Here is a 21,810-nt window from a genome sequence, read left to right as displayed (position 1 = left end):
ACTCAAGTTTCTGAATATGGAACAATGGCAGTCTTTGACCCATAACATTTAATTTTGTTTTATACAAGATAAGGGCAAAGTCTGCCTTTAGATGCATATTTTCTACCTCCCGCTGCGATTAAGACATGAATACGCATCTGAAAAGGAATTTTGTTCTTAAGTGTCTGCATATGCCTTTCACCTTACAAATCATGAATTTATTCTGATTCACTCACCCCTAACTTTTCTGACTCTCTCACTCTCTCTCTCTCTCCCTATCCCTCTATTTCCCCCACAGCTTTCAAATAGCATTTTGGATATATACAACAGTGACCAAGGAATGCCAGCTGCTAATATGGGCCTCACGAATGCATCCTGCCCATCTAATTTGCCTGTTAAAAGGGAAATCACAGGTAATATAACACCGAGATGTTGGCACAGGCTTATCATTTTGAAAATAACAGTACCAGCCTTTCTCCCACCCCACAGAAGTCCATTCTGCATGATCCTAGCCAGTGCTTTTGTTCAAAATAGGTGTCAGAACTCACCAGGAAGCTGTTATAGTAAGTCATCAGGTGACTCGGGGCAGCCCTGAACAGATGCCAGCTTGACAACAGCTGCGTTCACACCCCCGCAGAAGTACTAAAACCTATGGCAAGCTGTCTCCCTAGCTAGTTTGGGGGTTGCCCCTGGTTCTGGTGCAGGTCAAATAAATGTGTCCCCACTCCCCTGTTATCTTAGATTCAGGTGTTTGGCTAGGGCAGCTCAGAAAGGATCTCGTGCAAATTGAAATTGAAATACTTTATTGTCACTTGTATACAGTGAGATTACACGAGCAACCCTCACTCAGCTCTCTTAGTCTTAATTCCCCTTGTTTATTGACGCACACACACCAAACCCGAAAGTCAGTTGCCCTGTTGTTATCTTTTCATTCAGCAGCCTAACAGCCCACGGATAGAAGCTGTTCTTTACCCTGTTGGTGTGACTAATCATGCTTCTATATCTTCTGCCTGAGGGCAGGAGATAAAGAAAGTGCCGGCCAGGGTGTGAATCATCCATGAGAATTTTCCTCACTCTCCTGAGGCAACGTTCTTCCGCGATGTCATCCAGCGGATTCACGGGACAGCCCATAATATCTTGTGCTGTATTCACCACCCACTGTAGACACTTCCTATCAATTGATGTCAAACTAGCGTACCACACCATGATGCAGTATGAAAGGACATTTTCTATTGTGGACCGGTAGAAGGAGATCATCAAATGCACACATGTAGAGGCCTGGCTGGAAAGCTTAAAGCCCACTGCTACTACACGGAAGGCAGATTGAAGAAAAGGAAATATGAATTGGCATTGTCCTGTAGCTTGACCAATCACAGCTAGGAGCTAGCTGGAGTCATGTATATATATACAAAAGTGTAGACACTGGCCAGCTTCTGTTTTGACTTGAAACGTTTGTTTTGGGCTTCTCAGAAGTGAGTAAAAGCAAGAAGCGGGTAGGGGGAGTGCTGGTCCATAATGGTGCCCACCTGAGAGGTGCCAGAACTGCGCTTTGGTGAACACTGGCTGAAAGCTAGCTAAGACTCTTGGAGAAATGTCATCGGTCAGCCAGCAGCCACTGGAAGATGCCCTGCAGCAACTTTTGGCTCCTTCAATGTTCCCTCAGTTATGCACACACAGTTTGCCACCCACCTTTGGCTCTGCACTAGTTTTGACCACTTCCTCCATACTTTAGGGGGGGTGAGTTGGGTGCCCACCAAATGTTATTTCCATCATCCCCCACCATTGGCCATACTGGCTGGGGCTGATGGGGGTGCAATCCAGCCACATCTGGAAAACACTGCATTATCTCCCCTTGGTTTTGAATGACTATCTAATAATCTATAATTGGGTCCAATAATCTATAAGAGCAATGTTTGCGGAATACATGTACTATCAAATAATATATACCCTTGATGTTTTGACTTATATGATTCATTTTCAGATGTTGACCTATAAAGGATTTATTAGCTGCTACTAATAAACCACATTAAACCACAGAGCCTAGGGCTTGCCGATCAGAAGGTCGGTGGTTCGAATCCCCGCAACGGGTTGAGCTCCCGTTGCTCAGTCCCTGCTCCTGCCAACCTAGCAGTTCAAAAGCATGTCAAAGTGCAAGTAGATAAATAGGTACCACTGTGGCGGGAAGGTAAACAGGGTTTCCGTGCGCTGCTCTGGTTTGCCAGAAGTGGCGAGTCATGCTGGCCACATGACCCGGAAGCTGTATGCCGGCTCCATCGGCCAGTAAAGCAAGATGAGTGCCATAACCCCAGAGTCGTTCTAACGGTCAGGGGTCCCTTTGCCTTTACCTTGACTACCTTATGGCCTTGTATATGATAGGCAATATCTCACATTGTCCAACACAGGGACTCTTAAACTTTGGAGTGACAACACAACTCATCCTGCCATGCTCTTCTGAGGTCTGACTTTATTCCTGCCTCAGCTACTTTCTTTCTATTCCAACTGTTTTACCTCGGTCCATATTTTCCACACCTCTTTACAACAGTCCCTTGTCCACCACATGGGCAGAATCTTGAAGTAAATCTTTTGGCAACACCCCCCCCCCCCATCACAGCTAGTTTTCAGGGAGATTTTCTCAGGATTTTGGAGGGTGTGGAGATGCAGTTTTATTATATGGTTTGTAAATAAAATAATAACAACAATAATAATAATTATACGCCGCCCATCTAGCTGGGTTTCCCCAGCCACTCTGGGTGGCTCCCAACAGAATATTCAAAGCACAATAAAACATCAAACATTAAAAACTTCCCTAACAGGGCTGCCTTCAGATGTCTTCTAAAAGTCAGATAGTTGTTTATTTCCTTGACATCTATTGGGAGGGTGTTCCACAGGGCAGGCACCACTACCGAGAAGGCCCTCTGCCTGGTTCAGGCAGCAATAGTTTAAAACTGACTCTTCTCTTGATCCCCACTTTGGTCTCCATCATCAGTTGAAGATACAATGTGATGGGCCTTGCTCACTTGGTTTTTACTAAGTAGGAACCACGTGGGGGCAGCTGGATTGAATGTGATGGGGATGTGGTTTTAAACTCCCTGTCTACTCACACTAAGTTCCTGATTTGGATCTGCCCCTCCTGTGGCTGCTATCCAGCATACAAAGACCAAGCATAATCATTCGTACCTATAATCACAGCTACGTTTGTCCTTTTATCTTCAAAGACAGAACTACACCAGATGTCTTTTACTGCCTTCTGAGCCCTTTGAAATGCATGTTTTGAGGGATAAAGCAGGAGCAAAACAAGTTAATTCTTTAATTTTGTTTTTCAAAACTGCCCTGAACTTTACATTTCCTCATTGATTTTGCAAGGCTTTGCTCTGGCCTTGCAAAGGTCTTGTCCTCCTTCCTCAGGACAGAATGTTCCCAAAGATGAGTTATTTCTTAGTTCTGTCTAGTTGGGTAAGCTTCAAAGCAGCGATCTTTCTGGATATAACGCTGCTAATAAACCTAATTACTGTAGGAAACATAGCAGATTCGGGCACATTTGGGCTTCTGATCGATGGTATAAATAAGTTACCGTCCATTAAAATTTGTTCCAAGTTGCCACAAATGACTCTCTTAAAGGTTCACAATACATCTATTCATGGAAAATCCGTATTAATGGATTAACAACTTTAAAAGTTACATTCATTTAATCCAAAGAATGCTAACAACTGTGTACAGTGTTATCAGTGCAATGCAAAAGGAACAAAGAGGGGGGTTTCCTCTCCCCCTTCCCCAATATGACTATTTAAGAAATCTGATTATTTCTTGCATGATGGGAAGGGAAACTCAAATTCACTCTGGGTGCTTACCCTCCCCATGGTAAAGTACAGAAAATTAGAAAATTGCTAAATGCCATGATCTTCTTTTTCAGTTTCTAAAAATTAAAAATGCATGATGGCTATTAAAAAAAAAAATCCCTGGCACACATAGAACGGCAACACATGCTGTAAACAGCAACTGACAAACTGCAGGAAGTGGTACAATCATCTTCGGTAAATCTGGGAGTACATAAAATTGCTTGAAGGCTTGCCTGAAAAAGTTGTGCAATTAAAAGGTCCTGTTGTTACACAGAGCAATTTCTGGAACTGTGACCCAATGATTGTTTCAACAGTTTTTGCTTTCTGTCAGAAACAGATACTCGAGCAATGGCAAAGGAGAGGCAAAAAAAGGATAACCATAATCTCAGTGAGTATATTTGCATGAACTGTTGTCTGTAGGTTGTACATGGTGGGGAAGTACCTGCTAATGCTGAAGGATATACAGTGGTACCTTGGGTTACATACGCTTCATGTTACATACACTTCAGGTTACAGACTCTGCTAACCCAGAAATATTACCTCAGGTTAAGAACTTTGCTTCAGGATGGGAACAGAAATTGTGCTCCTGCGGCGCACCATTAGCTAAAGTGGTCTTCAGGTTAAGAACAGTTTCAGGTTAAGTACGGACCTCCGGAACGAATTAAGTACTTAACCTGAGGTACCACTGTACTTGGGTTCCTTTATGTGCGAAGCAGACACAGTACAAAAATGCACATGCGTAAAGGGAGATCAGCCTCATTCCTGACACCCAGAATGTTGTCTTACATATATAATGTTTTGCCTGCCCTGAAATAGCATGTTTACCTATGGGAGAAACCATAGCCTTGCCTACTGTAGGGTGGTGGTAGCTATGCGTTGCATGCAAAATGTCCAAAGTTCAATCACTTGCATTTCCAGCTGCAAGGTTCTCAACTGGCAGGACTGAGAGAGGCCTCTTGAGCCCAGGGATGTTGATGAAGCTGGCCCAAGCCAGGCTTGCAGATTAACTGGCTTTGATCTTGATCAAAGCCAGAAGGGAACGCCATGTGCCATTCCTGGATTTTCTCTCCCGCCCTGGCTGTTTGTTAGAAAGCAAAAGAACCTTGCACTTAAAAGCAGAGCTATATGACTAATGCCATATTATTATTATTGTTCGTTCATTTCTACCCCACTTTTATGCCCAAATGACACGTGTAATTTGACTCTCAGTTAGCAAAACCAGGGCAGATGCAACTGCAGACTATAGCTGGCTAGGGCAGTGGTTCTTGAGTATAGATATAAGATATAGATGTGTGCTTGGCCACTGGTCACATTGGCTTTTCACCTATTGTGTCATTCTTTCGTTCCTTGCAACTGTCTGGGTCAGAGAGTTACTTCAATCTCCTTTTCATTGATTTGGTTGAGTTCGTCATAACTCAACAGGAATGGTTCAGTTTCTGAGAACAGTGCCCCTCAACCTGAGGGAACCTTTGCGGGATGAATATATAGCGTTAATAATAATAATTTCTGCAGTTGGGTTGGCCAGGAGGGGAAGTCCTTTGGGGCTGTCTTGCCAGAGATGGATGCTTGGGAAACCAAGCCAAGGCCTCCCACTTTTTGAGGGCATGGTCTAGGAAGAGGAGTCAAAATATCTAACTTGCTGTCTTAATTAGTAATTAGATCTAGGCTGGGTGGCGCTGTGGGTTAAACCACAGAGCCTAGGACTTGCTGATCAGAAGGTCAGCGGTTCGAATCCCCACAACAGGGTAAGCTCCCATTGCTCAGTCCCTGCTCCTGCCAACCTAGCAGTTCGAAAGCAAGTCAAAGTGCAAGTAGATAAATAGGTACCACCCCGGCAGGAAGGTAAACGGCGTTTCTGTGCGCTGCTCTGATTCGCCAGAAGTGGCTTAGTCATGCTGGCCACATGACCCAGAAGCTGTACGCCGGCTCCCTTGGCCAATAAAGCGAGATGAGCGCCGCAACCCCAGAGTCGGCCACGACTGGACCTAATGATCAGGGGTCCCTTTACCTTTACCTAGGCTAAGAGTGCCCAGATGTGGAGGCTGGGTGTATGGGTGACATTAGATGCCACAATTGTAGTCTGAGAGCAAGCAGTAACCTCTTGACTGAACCTCCTGGCTCCAGTGTGGTTGAACTAGCACCTCACGGATTGAGTATTTTCAGGTGTTACAAAGAGGGTGGTGTTGTGATGTTTCGAAAGAGGCACAGCATTTCACTGCCTGCTGATGAATTACATCCGTTCTGTTACATGCTGCTATTATTACAATCTCTTGTTTTCATAGTTGAAAGAAGAAGACGGTACAACATTAATTACCGGATCAAGGAGCTTGGTACACTTATCCCAAAGTCTAATGATCCGTGAGTTCGGCTGTCATTTCTGTCATTGTTTCTACTGCTTAAATATAATGAAAGGGGCTGAAGATGAAATAGATTTGCTAGATGTCAAGGTTAACTTGGACAGTTTGGTTTCACATCATTGTTCTCCTAGCAGACGTCTGCGGAATTGTTGATATTTGATTAATTCAGATCCACCTCCCCTTTCCCTACATAATTCTTCAGGTTCACATGCAATACTTATAGCATTTGGGGCAGAATCCCCATGATCAGACATGTATATGCTATGCAGGGCTATGTTTATATATATATATATATCTATCTATCTATCTATCTATCTATCTATATATATATATATATATATATATATATATATCTGATGGGAGGGCATTCCACTACTGATGGGACATCTGATGGGAGTGATGGGAGGGCATTCCACTACCAATATATATATATATATATATATTGCCATAACTCATCATGACTGCCTCCCTTGTCCTCTTATGATGAAAATGGTGTTCACCTGAGAGGTGCTGGAAGTGAGCTCTGATTTGGAAAAAGCCCTGGCTCTATGATGTCTGGTACTGTCTTGAAAAGTCAAAAGAACGTGCAGTGAAATGGAACAGAGAGCTTTTGCAAATATTTTTATTTATTTACTAAATTTCTATCTCTCCCTTCCTTCCAATGCAATTAACAATAGAAGAAAAACTTTTTAAAAAACAATTCAAAACCTGCTCCTCCAAAAACACGTAAAACAGTCACATATTCTCACAGCTGATAAGTGCAACGTTTCCAGGGATATTATTTTTCAGCCATCAATTGACTGAGCGAAAAGGAATGTTTTTAAATCCCTCCTGAAAGTTAATAATGAGGATCGTATCAGGGAAGGCACTCCACAACTGGAGAATTGCCACTGAGAAGGCATCATTACTGTTCAATGGCAACTGGGCAAGCATGTAACTGTGGTACCACAAAGATGGTGCACGTACTTATAGGGTCCACAGTGGCTCATAAAAATCTCTGCATAATTAGTGGGTTTTATTAGCTTATATGGGATGGCCTACACGTAGGAATTATGAGCAAGTGAGATGTTAATACAGAAATAAGAATGTAAGAACAGCACGGACAGGTCTGTCCAAAGGCCCATGCAGTTCATCATCCTGTTCTTGCACATACCCACAAGATACTACCAGGGGCCTATTGGCAGCCAACAAGCAAGACCTGATAAGTGTTCTAAAGTGTCATCAATTTTTTTTTCTTTAAAGAAAAGCAGCTTCTAAAGATGACTTTGAGGGAAGAAAAGTTGGGGGTTGGGAAGGGGTTCTACTTAACCTTTTATATGCTGGCCACTTTCCCCACACTAAATCAATTCTCCATTCCAACTAGATTTGCTGTTTGGCTGAAGTGAAATTAATAATAATAATAATAAATCATTTATACCCCACCCATCTATTTGGGTTTCCCCAGCCACTCTGGGAGGCTTACAACAGAATATTAAAAACACAATAAAACATTTAACGTTAAAAACTTCCCTAAACAGAGTTGCCTTCATTTGTCTTCTAAAGTCAGATAGTTGTTTATTTCCTTGACATCTGATGGGAGGGCATTCCACTACCAAGAAAACCCTCTGCCTGGTTCCCTGTTACCGCATTTCTTGCAGTGAGGGAACCACCAGAAGGCCCTTCTGGTGCTGGACCTCAGTGTCTGGGCTGAAAGATGGAGGTGGAGACGCTCCTTCAGGTATACTGGGCTGAGGCCATTTAGGGCTTTAAAGTTCAGCACCAACACTTTGAATCGTGCTCAGAAACGTACTGGGTGCCAATGTAGGTCTTTCAAGATCGGTGTTATGTGGTCTCAGTGGCCGCTCCCAGTCACCAGTCTAGCAGCCGTATTCTGGATTAGTTGTAGTTTCTGGGTCACCTTCAAAGGCAGCCCCATAGAGCGCATTGCAGTGAAAAACCTGTGCTGCTTCTCTGTGCTTTGAAATAACAAAAATGCTTTATGGTTTCATGGGCTTCACACACCTCCCCCCAAAAAGCTGAGAAATCTTCTTAAAATTATTGTGGTAAATAGGATTACAAAAGGACCTTTTTTAAACTTTTGGGGGAGGGACTTTATTGGAAGGTTGCCCGATTTCTTTTATTTGAATTTGAACATGTTGGCAGAAAGAGTTTTAAGTTGAAATGATGAAAATAACTGGACAAGGAGAAACAGTAAGAATTAATCGACAGTTCCCACAGCAGACAAATGGAAGAACTGGGGGCGTGGGTGGCTTGCCGATCAGAAGGTCAACAGTTTGAATGTGACTGGGTGAGCTCCTGTTGCTCTGCCCCAGTGCCTGCCAACCTAGCAGTTCAAAAGCACACCAGTGCAAGTAGATAAATAGGTACCACTGTTTCAGGAAGGTAAAAGGTGTTCCTGTGCGCTCTGGTTTCCATTACGGTGTCCCATTGCACCAGAAGTGGTTTAGACATGCTGGCCACATGACCCGAAAAGCTGTCTGTGGACAAACAGCAGGTCCCTCAGCCTGAAAGCGAAATGAGCACTGCAACCCCATAGTTGCCTTTGACTGGACTTAACCGTCCAGGAGTCCTTTACCCTTTTACCTTTGCCCAGTGATCTGTATTGGGATGGGTGATGGTTTAGTAATTCATAAATGATTTGGAGTGAGCCATCAGGTGTATGTTTTGGTGATGACACCAAATTATTCAGAGTGGTAAAAACAAAAGGGGAATATAAAGAGTTCCAAAAGGATCTCTCCAAACTGGATGAATCAGCAATAAATGCCAACTGCAGTTCATTTTAAGTTAAGTATAAAGTGAGCTGTGTGTCATCCTTCTGCCACCCCTTAACCTTGCATGGTGATGGCTTCTGAACCAGTGGTGATTGACAAGGAAGGAGAACTTGGGGTCATGGTGGATAATCCAGTGAAAGCATTGGCCCAATTTGTGGCAGCTATGATAAAGAAGCGTTCTACGTTATGAAAATTTAGAAAAAGATTGATTTTTCAAAAATGCCAATATCATAACACCTTTAAAAAGTCCATAGTGCAATCACTCTTAGAATACTGAGTGCAGTTCTGGTTGTCATATCAGAAAAAGGACACCGTAGAACTGGAAAAAGTGTCCAAAAGTACAACCAAAATTCTCTGGGGCTTTTTAGTTCAGAAAAAAAAGATAAGGGAAACCCTGATTGAAGCCCACCTCCCCATTGCAAATGCCTTCCTGTGCACTTCACAACTGGTACCGAGTGAGCTGTAAACCTCTGCTTCCTACAAGAGGGGGTTTGGCAAAACACTGCTGTAAATAGCATGATTTTAAAAGCCTAAAGCGGCATTAGAATGAACTGCTCAGTTTATTATTTACTGCCTATGCTTTCATCTTTGGAGTTCTAATGCCACTCCACTAAGCCTAAATGGTATGTGGTATTATGATTGTGATGCAATCATGTAGCTGCTTATTTATACAAACATTATGCCTTTCATTTTCTCGCGCATACAGCTCCACACGATATTGGGGTGGAATATCTCTCTGACACATTTCCCCCTTCCAAGAGCTAAGAAATATTTGATTAAATTAAGGATTTTTATAACAATACAAAGCTATGTGAGACTAACATAAGTATACGGTTGATGTGACAAGCTGCATTGAATGAACTCACCAGCGATAAACTTAGTGCAGTCATAGGCCATATATATGTAAATATATATATTTACAGTGCACCGACCTTGCCTCTCTCTGTCCTTGTTTGCAGCGGCAACTCAGCCAGAGGGATGACAGGCAAGTAAGGCAACCCCACTGCGCTGTTAACTACCGCTGTTCATATCAATCCCGGAAAAGATTCCCTGAATAGTAATGCAACATAGTGTACAACATAGCCTATAAATTACAATGGGTGATAGCCAACTAAGTCATATGCAGAGTAAACCTACTATTAATAGAATAGTTAAAAAGCCCTTATATAGTAAAAATTAATTCCAGAATGAAAATAAGTGTCAAAAGAAAGTAATAAAGTGACTTTTTGTGTGTGGAAGAGCTAAATGCAACATCATTTACAGACCTATGTAAATTAAGCACCTTTATCTTAGTGGTTTTATTCTATGTTTGACTTAGTTGGATATCACCTGGTTGGCTTCTCTTTGTTGCAATCCAGACCTAACTGAACTTGATGTTGGTTCTGTTTGGATCACTGAGATTGGGAGAGGAGGGGATGGACTGATAAAAATATGAAACTTCCAGAAAGACAGAAATTCCAGGTCGCTAGGGTATAGATCACAGCTTAAGCCAGGACCAGTATACCCAGTTTGGCTTCACTGGCCCTCATATGAAAATCCCTATACTTGTTGATTCAACCCAGATGTTTTGAGGGAATGACCACACCATTTATTTGCATTGTTTTGCCAAACCAACTTGTAAGAAGAAGCAGCTCATTACTCAGGACCAATTATATTGGCACCTTGGTCCTAAAGATCTGTACAGTTGTGAAAGTGTATAAGCTGGCAGAAACTAACATAGCTTCTGTGACACCCTATGAGACGTGATCTGGGCAAGGTGCCCTCTCAACTCTACCAAGTGTCTGTCTTTCCTTATGTCACTACTTCAAATATACAGCTTGATGCATGCAATTCTGTGTGATTGCAATTGTACAATTGCAGTTGTTGGTAACTCCTCTTAAACTGCTTCAGCATGAATGTGCAATGCAATACAAGGCAACAGGTGTTCATACGGTATATTGAGAAGTTTGTTTTAGTTTGCATTAATCACACAGGTTTTGTAATATGACATAATAGTTGCTAAACTATGGTTTCTGTGTATCATCAGCAGTAGGGATCAAAACTGAGCCTTTTTTATTATTATTCCAATAAGCATAAAAGCATCCTCATTAGAAAGTCAGGAAAAAAGAGAAGTATATTTGAAATGATCTTTAAAAATTTAGGCTTAAACTCTCAGTAATGTATGTTTCCTAGTTCATTAATGTAGAAATACTGCACATAGATTTTAATCTTGGAGTTAATAATAAAAGCAATTTTCACTAAAAATATAAAAACTGTAATGGTAGAATCATGATATTGCATTTAGCTCTTCCACACACAAAAAGTCACTTTATTACTTTCTTTTGACACTTATTTTCATTCTGGGATTAATTTTACTATATAAGGGCTTCTTAACTATTCTATTAAAATTTCCATTCAGAAGCAATAATATCTAAGAGTGAATAATGGTCATGTAAATCATTATTTCATATTAATGTAAAAGATTTTGTACGTTCTTATGAATTTTGCTGACATGCACAATTGTGAAAAGGTTATCTCCACTTTCTGCAGTGATATGCGCTGGAACAAAGGAACTATTTTAAAAGCATCGGTGGAGTATATCAAGTGGCTACAAAAAGAACAACAAAGAGGCAGAGAATTAGAGCATAGACAGAAGAAATTAGAACAGGCCAATAGGAGGCTTTTGCTTCGAATTCAGGTTTGTATCGGGATGGACCCGTTAGGGGTCGAGTTTCCTCTCTTCCCACCCCCCTCCTGCTTCTCCATCATCAAATTGTGTCTTGCAGTATCTTTCCAATCATCCATAGTACTTTAACAGAACAATGCTGAAAAATCTTACTGATTGCAGTATTTAATTTGTGCAGCAGTACTTGTACGGCTAGCTGCACAACAGTGTATATTGCAGTGGTTTAGAGGGCAAGGCTGTAAGGACATTCTGCCCTTCGGACCTAGGTGGGAAGGGGAAAAACCACTCCTTATTTCATTTGTTTGTTGAAAATAGTATTTGAACACTCAAGACTCCAGGATACCGCATACCACTTTGAAAAATGCCCGTGACATTGTGTTACCTTGGGGTATGTTGTGCCACGTTAAATTAAGGCACACATCATCTTTCCGCGGCTTTCTGTAGCAGAGCGCACATGATTTATAACATATTTAATTGGGTAAGGTATCTGGTGTGCTTCTAGATAGCATTCCTGAATTTTGGTAGATAATTAGCAAGTAGAAACGCTGGCAGGATTTTCTCATCACTTCTAAGTACTTAATGCAGGGCACAATCCATCGAAAATTAAGCTGCTGATTTCAGTGGGGGAGATTAAGCATATGCTTAACTCTCCCATTAAAATCAAGGCGACTCCAAAGGGCTTAGGTTTGGCTGGATCATGCATCCAACCGTTGATCCAGTCACAATTAGTCATTCTTAGGAGCCATTGATTTAAATGAGAAATTAAAGGTTACAATCTTGTATTCACACCTTGGAGTAAGCTCACGGAACTCTATGGGACTTACCTCTGAGTAGACATATTAGTAAGCCCTGCTGAGTTTAACAGGTCATAGTAGATGGTTAAATATCTATGATTACATTGTAATTTTCTCATTGAAATAATGGAATTAAAAAATGCTTAAATTTGGGTGGATTGAGCCGCAATGTAAATAGATGTCCATTATGCGTAGCTGTGCTACTCCTTTCAACAACTTGGTATATTGAAAAAATTATTTAAACACTGAAGTCTCCAATATACTCTTTTATGCTTTGAAACTGCCCATGATATTGCCAGTTTTCAAACATATCAATAAACTCTGACTCGTCATAATGAGAATGAGTCTTAGGATTCTGCACCCACTGTTTCCCTTTTCTCCTCTGCCACGACTGTGAGGAGGAGATCAGAATATTTTACTTCCATTTCCAATTAATTATATGTTAGCTTTATGTCTGAACTGTAGTTAAACTAAATATGGTTTATTGAAATGCATTAACTAATAAGCCATGGTTTGTAGTAGGTTAATTTCTGTAAGCTACAGTTAACACTAACCACAGTTTGTTGAAATTTGGACATAACACTAAACAGTGGTTAGCAAAAAACCCCGAGGTTTCCAGTATCCTCCTCCTAGTTCTCCTAGGCTCATTACCATCATGACAAACCATAGTTAATCATAATGTCCACATGCCTCTATCATGCTAACCATAGTTCAGTGTAACATTTACAAGCCTGAACAGCCTTGTGTGTTCCCCTGTCCTCAAAGAAGGGTGGAAGAAGGATTTTGTCAGTGTGTAGTTTCACTTTCATGGTATCCTGGATTGCCATTATGCAAGAAGCAGAGTTTGTGGTTTTAAGCAAACTCTGGCTCATTAAACAAGCCAGCTTCACAACCTACTGTGTTCTAGTGCAGCTTTGCCCTACCTGGCACCTGCCACATGTTGTAGGACTCAAAATTCTATCAGCCCCAGCAAACATGTCCAGAGGTCAAGGATGATTGTGGATTTAGTCCAAAACACCTGCAGGGCACCAGGTTGTGGAAGTATAATGTATGAACATCACTGTTATGCTACTAAAAAACAACATGCTGTACAATGTGTGTCAGCAGTGTGAATATTGCACATTTTAAGCATACTGTCAAAATAGATTTCAGAATTATTTCAGATGTAGCTTTCAATTCCCTCATTACCACATCTCAGAATACAACAGGGAAGGGAACCTCTGTGACACTCCAAATATTGTTGGAGTACACTTCTAATTATCCCTGACCATTGGCCATGTTGACTGGGGCTGATGGGAGTTTGATTCCAATGACATCTGGTAGGCCACAGTTTCCCCATTCTGGTTTACGGAAACAAAATCAACTCACCTTTTACAGTGATGTTCTAAATATTATTGTCTTAAACCACAGGAACTAGAAATACAAGCACGAGCTCATGGCCTGCCAATCATGCCTACAATCAGCACGGTGGACTTAGCATCCCATGTCATGAAACAGCAGGTCTATCAAGAAGAGAATTCAGTAGACTATTCTCAACATCTTGCTGTGGTCCACGAGCAACACTCTGACCTTGGCGATGCCTCTGCAGCCTTTTCGGATCCACTCTCGCACTTTACAGATTTGTCTTTTAGTGCCGCTTTGAAAGAGCAGAGGTTGGATGACATATTACTGGACGATACAATATCACCATTTGGGACAGATCCACTGTTATCCTCTGTGTCTCCTGCTGTGTCCAAAGGAAGCAGCAGAAGAAGTAGCTTCAGTTCAGATGATGGAGATGATGTATAGCACAGAAAAGACTGCATAGTTAGGGTGCTGCTGTTTTGTTTCGACTTCGTTGGTGCTAAGAAAATTATGAAACGTATTTATGTTGTTGCTCAGCTTAACTGGAAAAAGAGAGGAGTCAGCTGTTGTTGAGAGAACCTCCCTGGGAATATATAGTTTAGGTCTCTCTTTCTCTCTCTCTCTCTCTCTGTGTGTGTGTGTGTGTGCATACAACACAGATGAGCAATAGAGTGAAAAGCAGTGCTATTTTTATAGAAAAAGAGGTTCCGGAAGTCACCTCCCTTGTTCTCTTAGAATGGCACCTGAGACATGCCAGAACCCACCTGAGAGGTGCGAGAACTGAGTTCCTGTGAGTTCCCCCTGAAAAGAAGCTCTGGTGAAAAGCATTATCTTTGGTTGGAAGTGATCACAGTAACACTGATATTTCACAGCTGACATTTTGCAATGGATAAGATCTAGACTTGGTCATGCCACTGAAATTTGTAGGACTCCATTAAGTTAAGACTAACTTCAGTTTTATTGATTTCAATGGATCTGCTCTCAGTCTGACCCAGTCTGGATCAAATCCACTGATTCATATTTATTTACTAATAATGCTGCAGATGTGTTTCCTTGCAATTATACACCAATATTGTACTCAGTGCTTTTTTCTAGACAAATACGGGCCGGTATTCACCAGGAAGTTGTTACAGTAAGTGCCACACATTTTAACAACAAAAAAAGAGGTGCCGGTTCTGCAAACCCTTGAATACCCCTGGGAAAAAAGCACTGGTTGTATCCCCCAAAAACCAGTGGACTGCTGTCGGGGCTGTGTTGGGCCCAAGGGCAGCCATACATGACTCAAGATTTGGAGATGGGTATACCAATTTGGGAGCCTGAAGTAAGAGATGGTGAAGCCACAACCTGAAGTACAGCAAGCAGATGGTACTGTTCTGTTGACGAATCAAAGGCAAAAAGCTAGGCTGCTACTGTTTATAACAGAATCTGTCACCCCAAAGGAGCTGAGAATGGCCGCTTACCCGGTTCAAGGGTGGATGGTGGTTGGATCCTGTTGCAGTGACTCTGGGACCGACCAGAGCACCGCCACCTTCCTGTTAGCTCTATTCCTGGCTGCCGTGGAGCAACACTGATCCCTGTCAGACCTGGTTTGAATTTCAGCCAATCCATGGTGGCCTGGGGGCGGGCATTCAGGAGCCGACCTTGGAGCGGTAGTTTTCAGTCCAGTCTGCTCCTGGACCATATAAACTGGCCAGCACTGCTCTTCCAAAGGAGCTGAGAATACTCGGTCTACAGTAGCTAACAAAGCTAGGCCTGAAACTGAGTGGCACTTGGTTTAAGCACTTGGTCTCTGTCACTGCTAAGGGAAATACATCCTAGGGCTGTGCTAAATAACCATTATCACCCACCTTTCCCAAAGTGAATGAGACACATTAGATAATGTGTTTATCAGGGCTGAATTGAGACGGTTGCCAATTTCGCAGGCTGGGGAGATGGACTTTTCAACTGTTTTGGGGAGATGAGGTTGAGAGCCAATGTGCTGTAGTGGTTAAGAGCGGTGGACTCATAATCTGGTGAACCGGGTTTGCTTCCCTGCTCCTCCACATGCAGCTGTTGGGTGACCTTGGGCTAGTCACAGTTCTCTGAAGTCCCTCAGCCTCACTTTCACTCTCAGCCCCAATTCCTCATGAAACAATTCTTTGTGAAAAGGTAGCATTGTTCCAGGAGCATTGTGAAAGTAAATTGGCCACTAGCATCCTGGGAGGACCCACTGCCATGAAGCCGAAAGTAGTGGCAAGAAAAGAAAAGAAAAATCCCTATTTCACCTCCTTTTTTGTGCCCCTAAATCTCCCCCATTCCCACAATTTGAGGAAAAGCTCCTTATGGGCTCAGTCCTAATGTTTGGTGATTTTTAAACGACATATTGATACTGGTTCTAAAACTCTGCAGAATGGGAATATTATCCAACTGGAGAGTTAGTTAATACAAGTTAGATAGACTTTCTATCTCTCTATCTGGGATGTTGTTTGTCCCTTAATGCAGCAGGAATGTTGAAGATTTTTTTAAAAAAATGAAATGGCAATGCTTAATACATTGTTTTGCAGTTTATGGAAATCTGTTACCTGAAAAATTCAAGTATTTTCACATTATTGATCAGAGAAAGGAATCGATAAAGTATGTCGGTCAAATAGACTAGAAAAGATGCATAATTCCTGCAATTATGATGCTACATATCATACACAATTAAGGCTGCAATTCTATGAACAGTTACCTGGGGGAAATCTTACTGAATTCATTGTCCTGCTTCTGGGTAGACATGAATAGGGTTGAACTGTGAACAATGCAAAAAAGCAAGCTTAGTGCACAACTTTATACTCAGTAATCATTAGATTATGATATTATTTTCAACCATAATAATTGCAGCTAAGTAATATTTAAGAAGTGTAGCTTGTTTACTTTGCTGTACTATGGTATATCTTGTTCCCCTTTCAAACGTTTTATGCTAAAACTACAGTACAGACGGATGTGGGGTTTAACTTTCTGGTGATATTTTATCAGTCTAGATTTACTATCCAAAAGGTGACCTTGGAATCACAGCAGATTATTAGGGTAACTATATGTGTTAAGGTGGTAATACACTTGTAATGGTACATATAGATTAATGAAATAATAGAGGTTTAGCAGTAAGAGGGCATGGGTTACTCACATCATTTTCATATCTAGAGGGATCATGGAGAATAGTGTGGGTTGTTGAACTGAATAAATAGAATAATTCTATATCAAATACTAATAATCAGGAAATAAGCTGGCACTCATCCGCCCCCAACTTTGCACTTAGAAAAGTTAAGTGATGTTTCAGAAGTGGAAAGTGAGAGAGTATTTCAGATTGGCCTTTCATAGAAATCACATTATTTTAAAGACATCGGTGGACAAGTCCTTAATGGAGATAAAGAAATTAAATATGGATGTTCTACATGGTTTTCTCATTCAGCTTCTATGGGCATGCTTGGTCGTTCCTTTGAACTCTGGATTTTAGGAGATACTGAATCTCCTTACTTCTCTGAAAAAGACATTGCAGTACCCATGCATAAGTGTTTCAAATGTTCGTTTTGAATTTTTATTTTTATTTTTTTAAAAAAAGCAATTCCATTATATAACACGAGCAGACAAATCTCCCAACTGTCGGATTATATGCCTGCCATTTGAATGGACAGCAACCCAGCGCAGGTTGAAATCTCTAGTATGCTTGGTCACACTCAGGTTTTGCACCAATCTTAAAAATAATTGCTGTGCAAATTGTGTTAAGTATCTGCATAGTGCCTTTGGCTACAGGCCTTTGTTATTTTACTGACACTCAGCACCTGGCAAGATCAAACCCTGGGAGATCTCATATAGAGCTCTTTATAGAAAGGAGATGGAACTTCCTGTCTTAGTTCACGCAACATTCCCCGGAATGGGAAAGGAAAGCAGACCAGATTAATATTTGAGTGTATGCTACAAGTGTAGTTTATGAGAAATATGTCCGAGAGGCTTCCAATACAGCTTTAATCAAGTCTTAGTAATAGGTATGTACTGTTCATATGGTGGAGGCCTTAGGAACTGAAATATTCATTGGAGCAGAAGGGCTGGTTAGCTCCCCACCCCACAAGCTAATAACAGACATTCGAGAATTATCTTGTTCTTCCAGAATACATGGACCAGTAAACTCATCGTTATGCAAAATGAGGAACTGAAATATTGCTGTCTTGTCTAATTTGTGAAATGGACACAGGTCCTCATTGAACAACAACAACAAAAAGCCCGAACTCTAGAGTGTTTTATCGCCGACATTGTAGATATCAAATGGTAAAAGTGAAACCATTTTTTTAAGAGCTAGAAATGCTGTTGCTTTATACTATAAAGGGCTGAGAATAATTCAGCCACTTAATCTTAATAAGAACATTGTTATTATAATACATTTGACTGTAATAGGGTTGTATATAAAAACGGAGAATGTAAAATTATTGTAATTTAAAATTATGTTAAGTCTTTTAGATCAGTTAAGACATTTACATTGCTATTATGAGACTGTAGAGTCATTTTTATAGTAATTGCTATTTTCTCCTGTTAATACAAATCTCTTGTTTTCTAAGTATGCAACAGAAGGTGCTTTATTTCGTACCTTTATGCAATCTTTATTAAAGCTACTTTTAATATGGGCTGATATTTATATTTATTATAGGTATACAGTTCTCAAGCAAAAGTAAAATAGGTCTTTGTAGAGCCCACATGAAGTTGTTTTGTTCAGACTGACAATAAGCATCACATCCAGCGAGACAATATAATAACACCAGCTAAGCACATCTGAGAGGGTACCCAGCAGAGACAAAGTCGAACAACAGCTAAACACTGCATCCATTATAAGACATCATGATCCAGAAGCTTCCCATTATACATTTAATACGATCTCCTCCTTTCTGTTTATTCCTGCTGCTAAGGCTTTGATTTATGGGAAACATTTTTTAAATGTTGCGGAATTGCTAGCAGGCAAGATGATATCAGTTAATTCATGAAGAAGTACTGGAAACCCTTTTTGATATACTAGATGTTCCCCAGACAATCTAGGATAAACAATATGGTACTTTAGGATGTAAAACATTTCAGAAAGCCGATAATTAGACAACATTTTGGCACTTGGAAGATACCCATGTTTAATGAACTTTAGTAAGGATTTGCTTGTTAACGTTTAAAACTCCTGGTACTAAGAGTACTTCCATTCTTGGAATGCATGTGCTAGCTTATGTATATCATAGAATGGCACACTGTGATTAAATATGAATACAATTTAACAAAGTTTTGTAGTCTTGGTGGTGCACATTTTAAAACACAGTGTTTTTTTTATTATTTTAGAGACCATTAGTCATACATCAGATTTATTTGCTTTGGAACTGTTTAATTATAACTCTTTTAATTATTGTGTTGCAAACAGTGGAGGCTAATTAGCACTCTTGCAGTTAATTTTGAATTTGATGAACTAGAAAAGGAAATGTGACTCTCGTGTGTGGTAACACACTAGGGATCTGAATCTGCAAAGGGCTTAGTGCATTTTAATCCAAAGAATGCTCAGCACCTGGTAGAAGGGAGCCGTTAAAGGTTATATACGGCATGGAGAAATTGAATCACAATATTCAAATTAAGAAAACATTGCATGCTGCCTACCTGATTAGAGACAGTGATATTACAAAAGCGCTTACAATCAAATTTGATGTCAGCATCTTGTGTATTGACAGACAATGCCGATTAGAGACACACCTGTGAAGTTTTGATACTAATCAGTGTCAGGACCACAAATTTAATCAGGGATGCTCTGGTAGTTAAGTGCCAAGTGGTCTCGGTTAAATCACTGATACCCATCAACATAAATATATATCACTTTCATTAATTGGCAACTACAAGACAAGTGTAGAATGCTCAGGATGGCAATGATTCTGATATAATCCACCACATTGTGGTTAAGTATATGATTCATGTAATAAAAAAATGGTGCCTGCAGGCTATTGTTCCTAGCATGGATTAAAATTTGCATATTGCTTCTCCTTATGTCAAAACATCTGGTGTCTGCAAATGCTAACATTTCGTTAAAAAGTTTCATGAGCCAGGAAAAGTGGACTGGAAATATTGCATGTGACTCATTCGAGCATTATAATTGAATAAGAGGCTAGGTTAGAGTGAGAGAAAGTGCTGAAAAACAATTGTATGGTGAGCATTATAGATTCATGGGGAGGGCATATACTGTAGGAGATAGGAACATTTCTCATATTGTACAAGAACTAGCTTTTTCTTCCAGATTTCATTAAAAATGACAATTGTTCTTATTGAGGTCATATGTGACAGTGGTGTGTCATTATTAAGATAATATGAAGATATTAATTTATGTCTGAAATTTAAGGGGAATATTTTACTCAGCTGACATTATTAATTCAAATGCAGAATGTCCTGCGATGTTATTCTTGGCACCCACTGCAAACCTTTATAAACATACAGCACACCTGTCCAGAACAAGGGATAAAAAGAACAAGGACCGGGGGGCAGGATAATAGCAACATCTGCTTCCCTCCTTTCAGTTTATGTAGCCTGGGGACAGGGGTTAGAAGCTCCAGAAACCCAAGAAATTGGACCCAGTGAGAGTAGGGTGACAGACCCTATATAGGGTAGCACAGTCACCCATTCTATAAATTTTACATTGCAACACACATAAATACTTATGCCTCAGCAGGGACCTCTCTCAGGGTCCTCAGATCATTGCTAATCTAGCGTCTGTGCTGATAAGATTTTTGAAATATTAAGTGGTATAGGCATGTTTTTAAATAAACAAACACATTTTCTCAGGGGGAAGTCATTCCAAGGGTGAAGACAGAAGAATATGCATGCGTGACACTGTGGAGCAATCAACAAGTGGCCAAGGGACTGAGGTTGTGTCCCTTGTTTTCATGAACCCCATGGTGAAAGAGTTATTTGTGTACACACTGTAGGTGCTTAGGCTTGGTTTGTGCAAAAAATGCTGTCCCTGATCATGCAGAAAGAGTCTATACACATTCCATTTGTGAGTGTGGAGGTCCTTTCACAAGCTGGTCTGAGAGTGTGAATGGGGAAGCAGAGCTTGTGATCACAATCTCACGGGCAGCCTCTGTGAACTTCTCCAAACCTTCCTCCCCACATCCCAAGGATCCTTGGAACGCCAAGAAGTCCTTTACCTTCATTGACTCCTGGTAGGCCTAGCACTCAGACTGACATTAGAGCGCTTATCATCATGGGATCCCTTCTATGACACAGCTTTATGGTAAATACCCAACACTGCACATAGATCTGTGTGCTGTGACCCTGGTGAAACCAGCTTTCCTGCTCAGGTAGTTTCTCTCACCCCTCAGTCCTTCCTTTCACCTCTCTCACCTTTTACGGCTCCTTTGGGGGAGTGCTTGCTCATTCCCCTTGGCCTTGCCCCCCTGTCCAACCCTTCCATCTTTTGTCTTCACTATCCACCATATTTATGCTTGGCCACCTGAGAACTTCTGCCTCACTGGCATCTCTTCCACATCTCTGCTCCTTTTATTCTAAGCGCCTCCTCCCTGGGATTGGTCTCAGAAATGGTAGCTGTTAGCATGTCTATCTTGCTGGCGATTGTGCATCTTGCTTTTCTCCAGAGTGTGGCCTTGCCACACTTCCAGGGACATCTCACTCTCTCTTGGAGCAGAATGAGAAGCTCTTCAGATTGTCTGGTATGCCACTGCCCTTGCATCTCCTCACACCATTATTCTTGTTGTACACCATTGGAATGTACGTACAGTCCTAGGACCAAAGTAGATGTGATGTTAAGTGAGTTACATGAAATACAATAATTGTCGTTGCCCCCCCCCCCAAGTATTAATAACTTCGGTGTCATCTGAGTCCACAGCGTGTTGGAACCACAGTGCATGGGAAGGACAGCTATAGTCCCAACAAAAATTGTGCATGCATATGGACCCATGGGAGCTATCAGTCCTGGAAGGCATGCTCCCGTAAGTGTCTTTGCTCTGGTGGCAATAGCCACCAGAAGAAGAGAATGTTTCATCAGAACCAGAGCAGGAGTGGAAACTGTGAATGCCTTCT

The 21,810-nt window shown here is 41.2% G+C and overlaps 1 protein-coding gene across 4 annotated transcripts in view; it reads left to right on the top strand.

The window, feature by feature from the left end:
• Positions 1–18,384, top strand: part of TFEC (transcription factor EC) — a 130,210-nt gene extending 111,826 nt beyond the window's left edge. For 3 of the 4 annotated variants that reach the window (XM_083699426.1, XM_083699427.1, XM_083699424.1), the window contains exons 4-8: positions 278–392; positions 4,147–4,203; positions 6,098–6,173; positions 11,473–11,620; positions 13,813–18,384. In XM_083699426.1, the coding sequence (XP_083555552.1) occupies positions 278–392; positions 4,147–4,203; positions 6,098–6,173; positions 11,473–11,620; positions 13,813–14,190 (774 nt within the window). In that variant the 3' untranslated portion in view covers positions 14,191–18,384. The remainder of the gene's footprint in view (positions 1–277; positions 393–4,146; positions 4,204–6,097; positions 6,174–11,472; positions 11,621–13,812) is intronic. The other variant, XM_083699425.1, reaches the window with a different exon arrangement.
• Positions 18,385–21,810: the final 3,426 nt, after the last annotated feature.

The sequence above is a fragment of the Podarcis gaigeae genome (assembly GCF_964106915.1).
Source record: "Podarcis gaigeae genome assembly, chromosome: 10".
Lineage (NCBI taxonomy): Eukaryota > Metazoa > Chordata > Lepidosauria > Squamata > Lacertidae > Podarcis > Podarcis gaigeae.
This window is presented reverse-complemented; position numbering and strand designations above follow the sequence as displayed.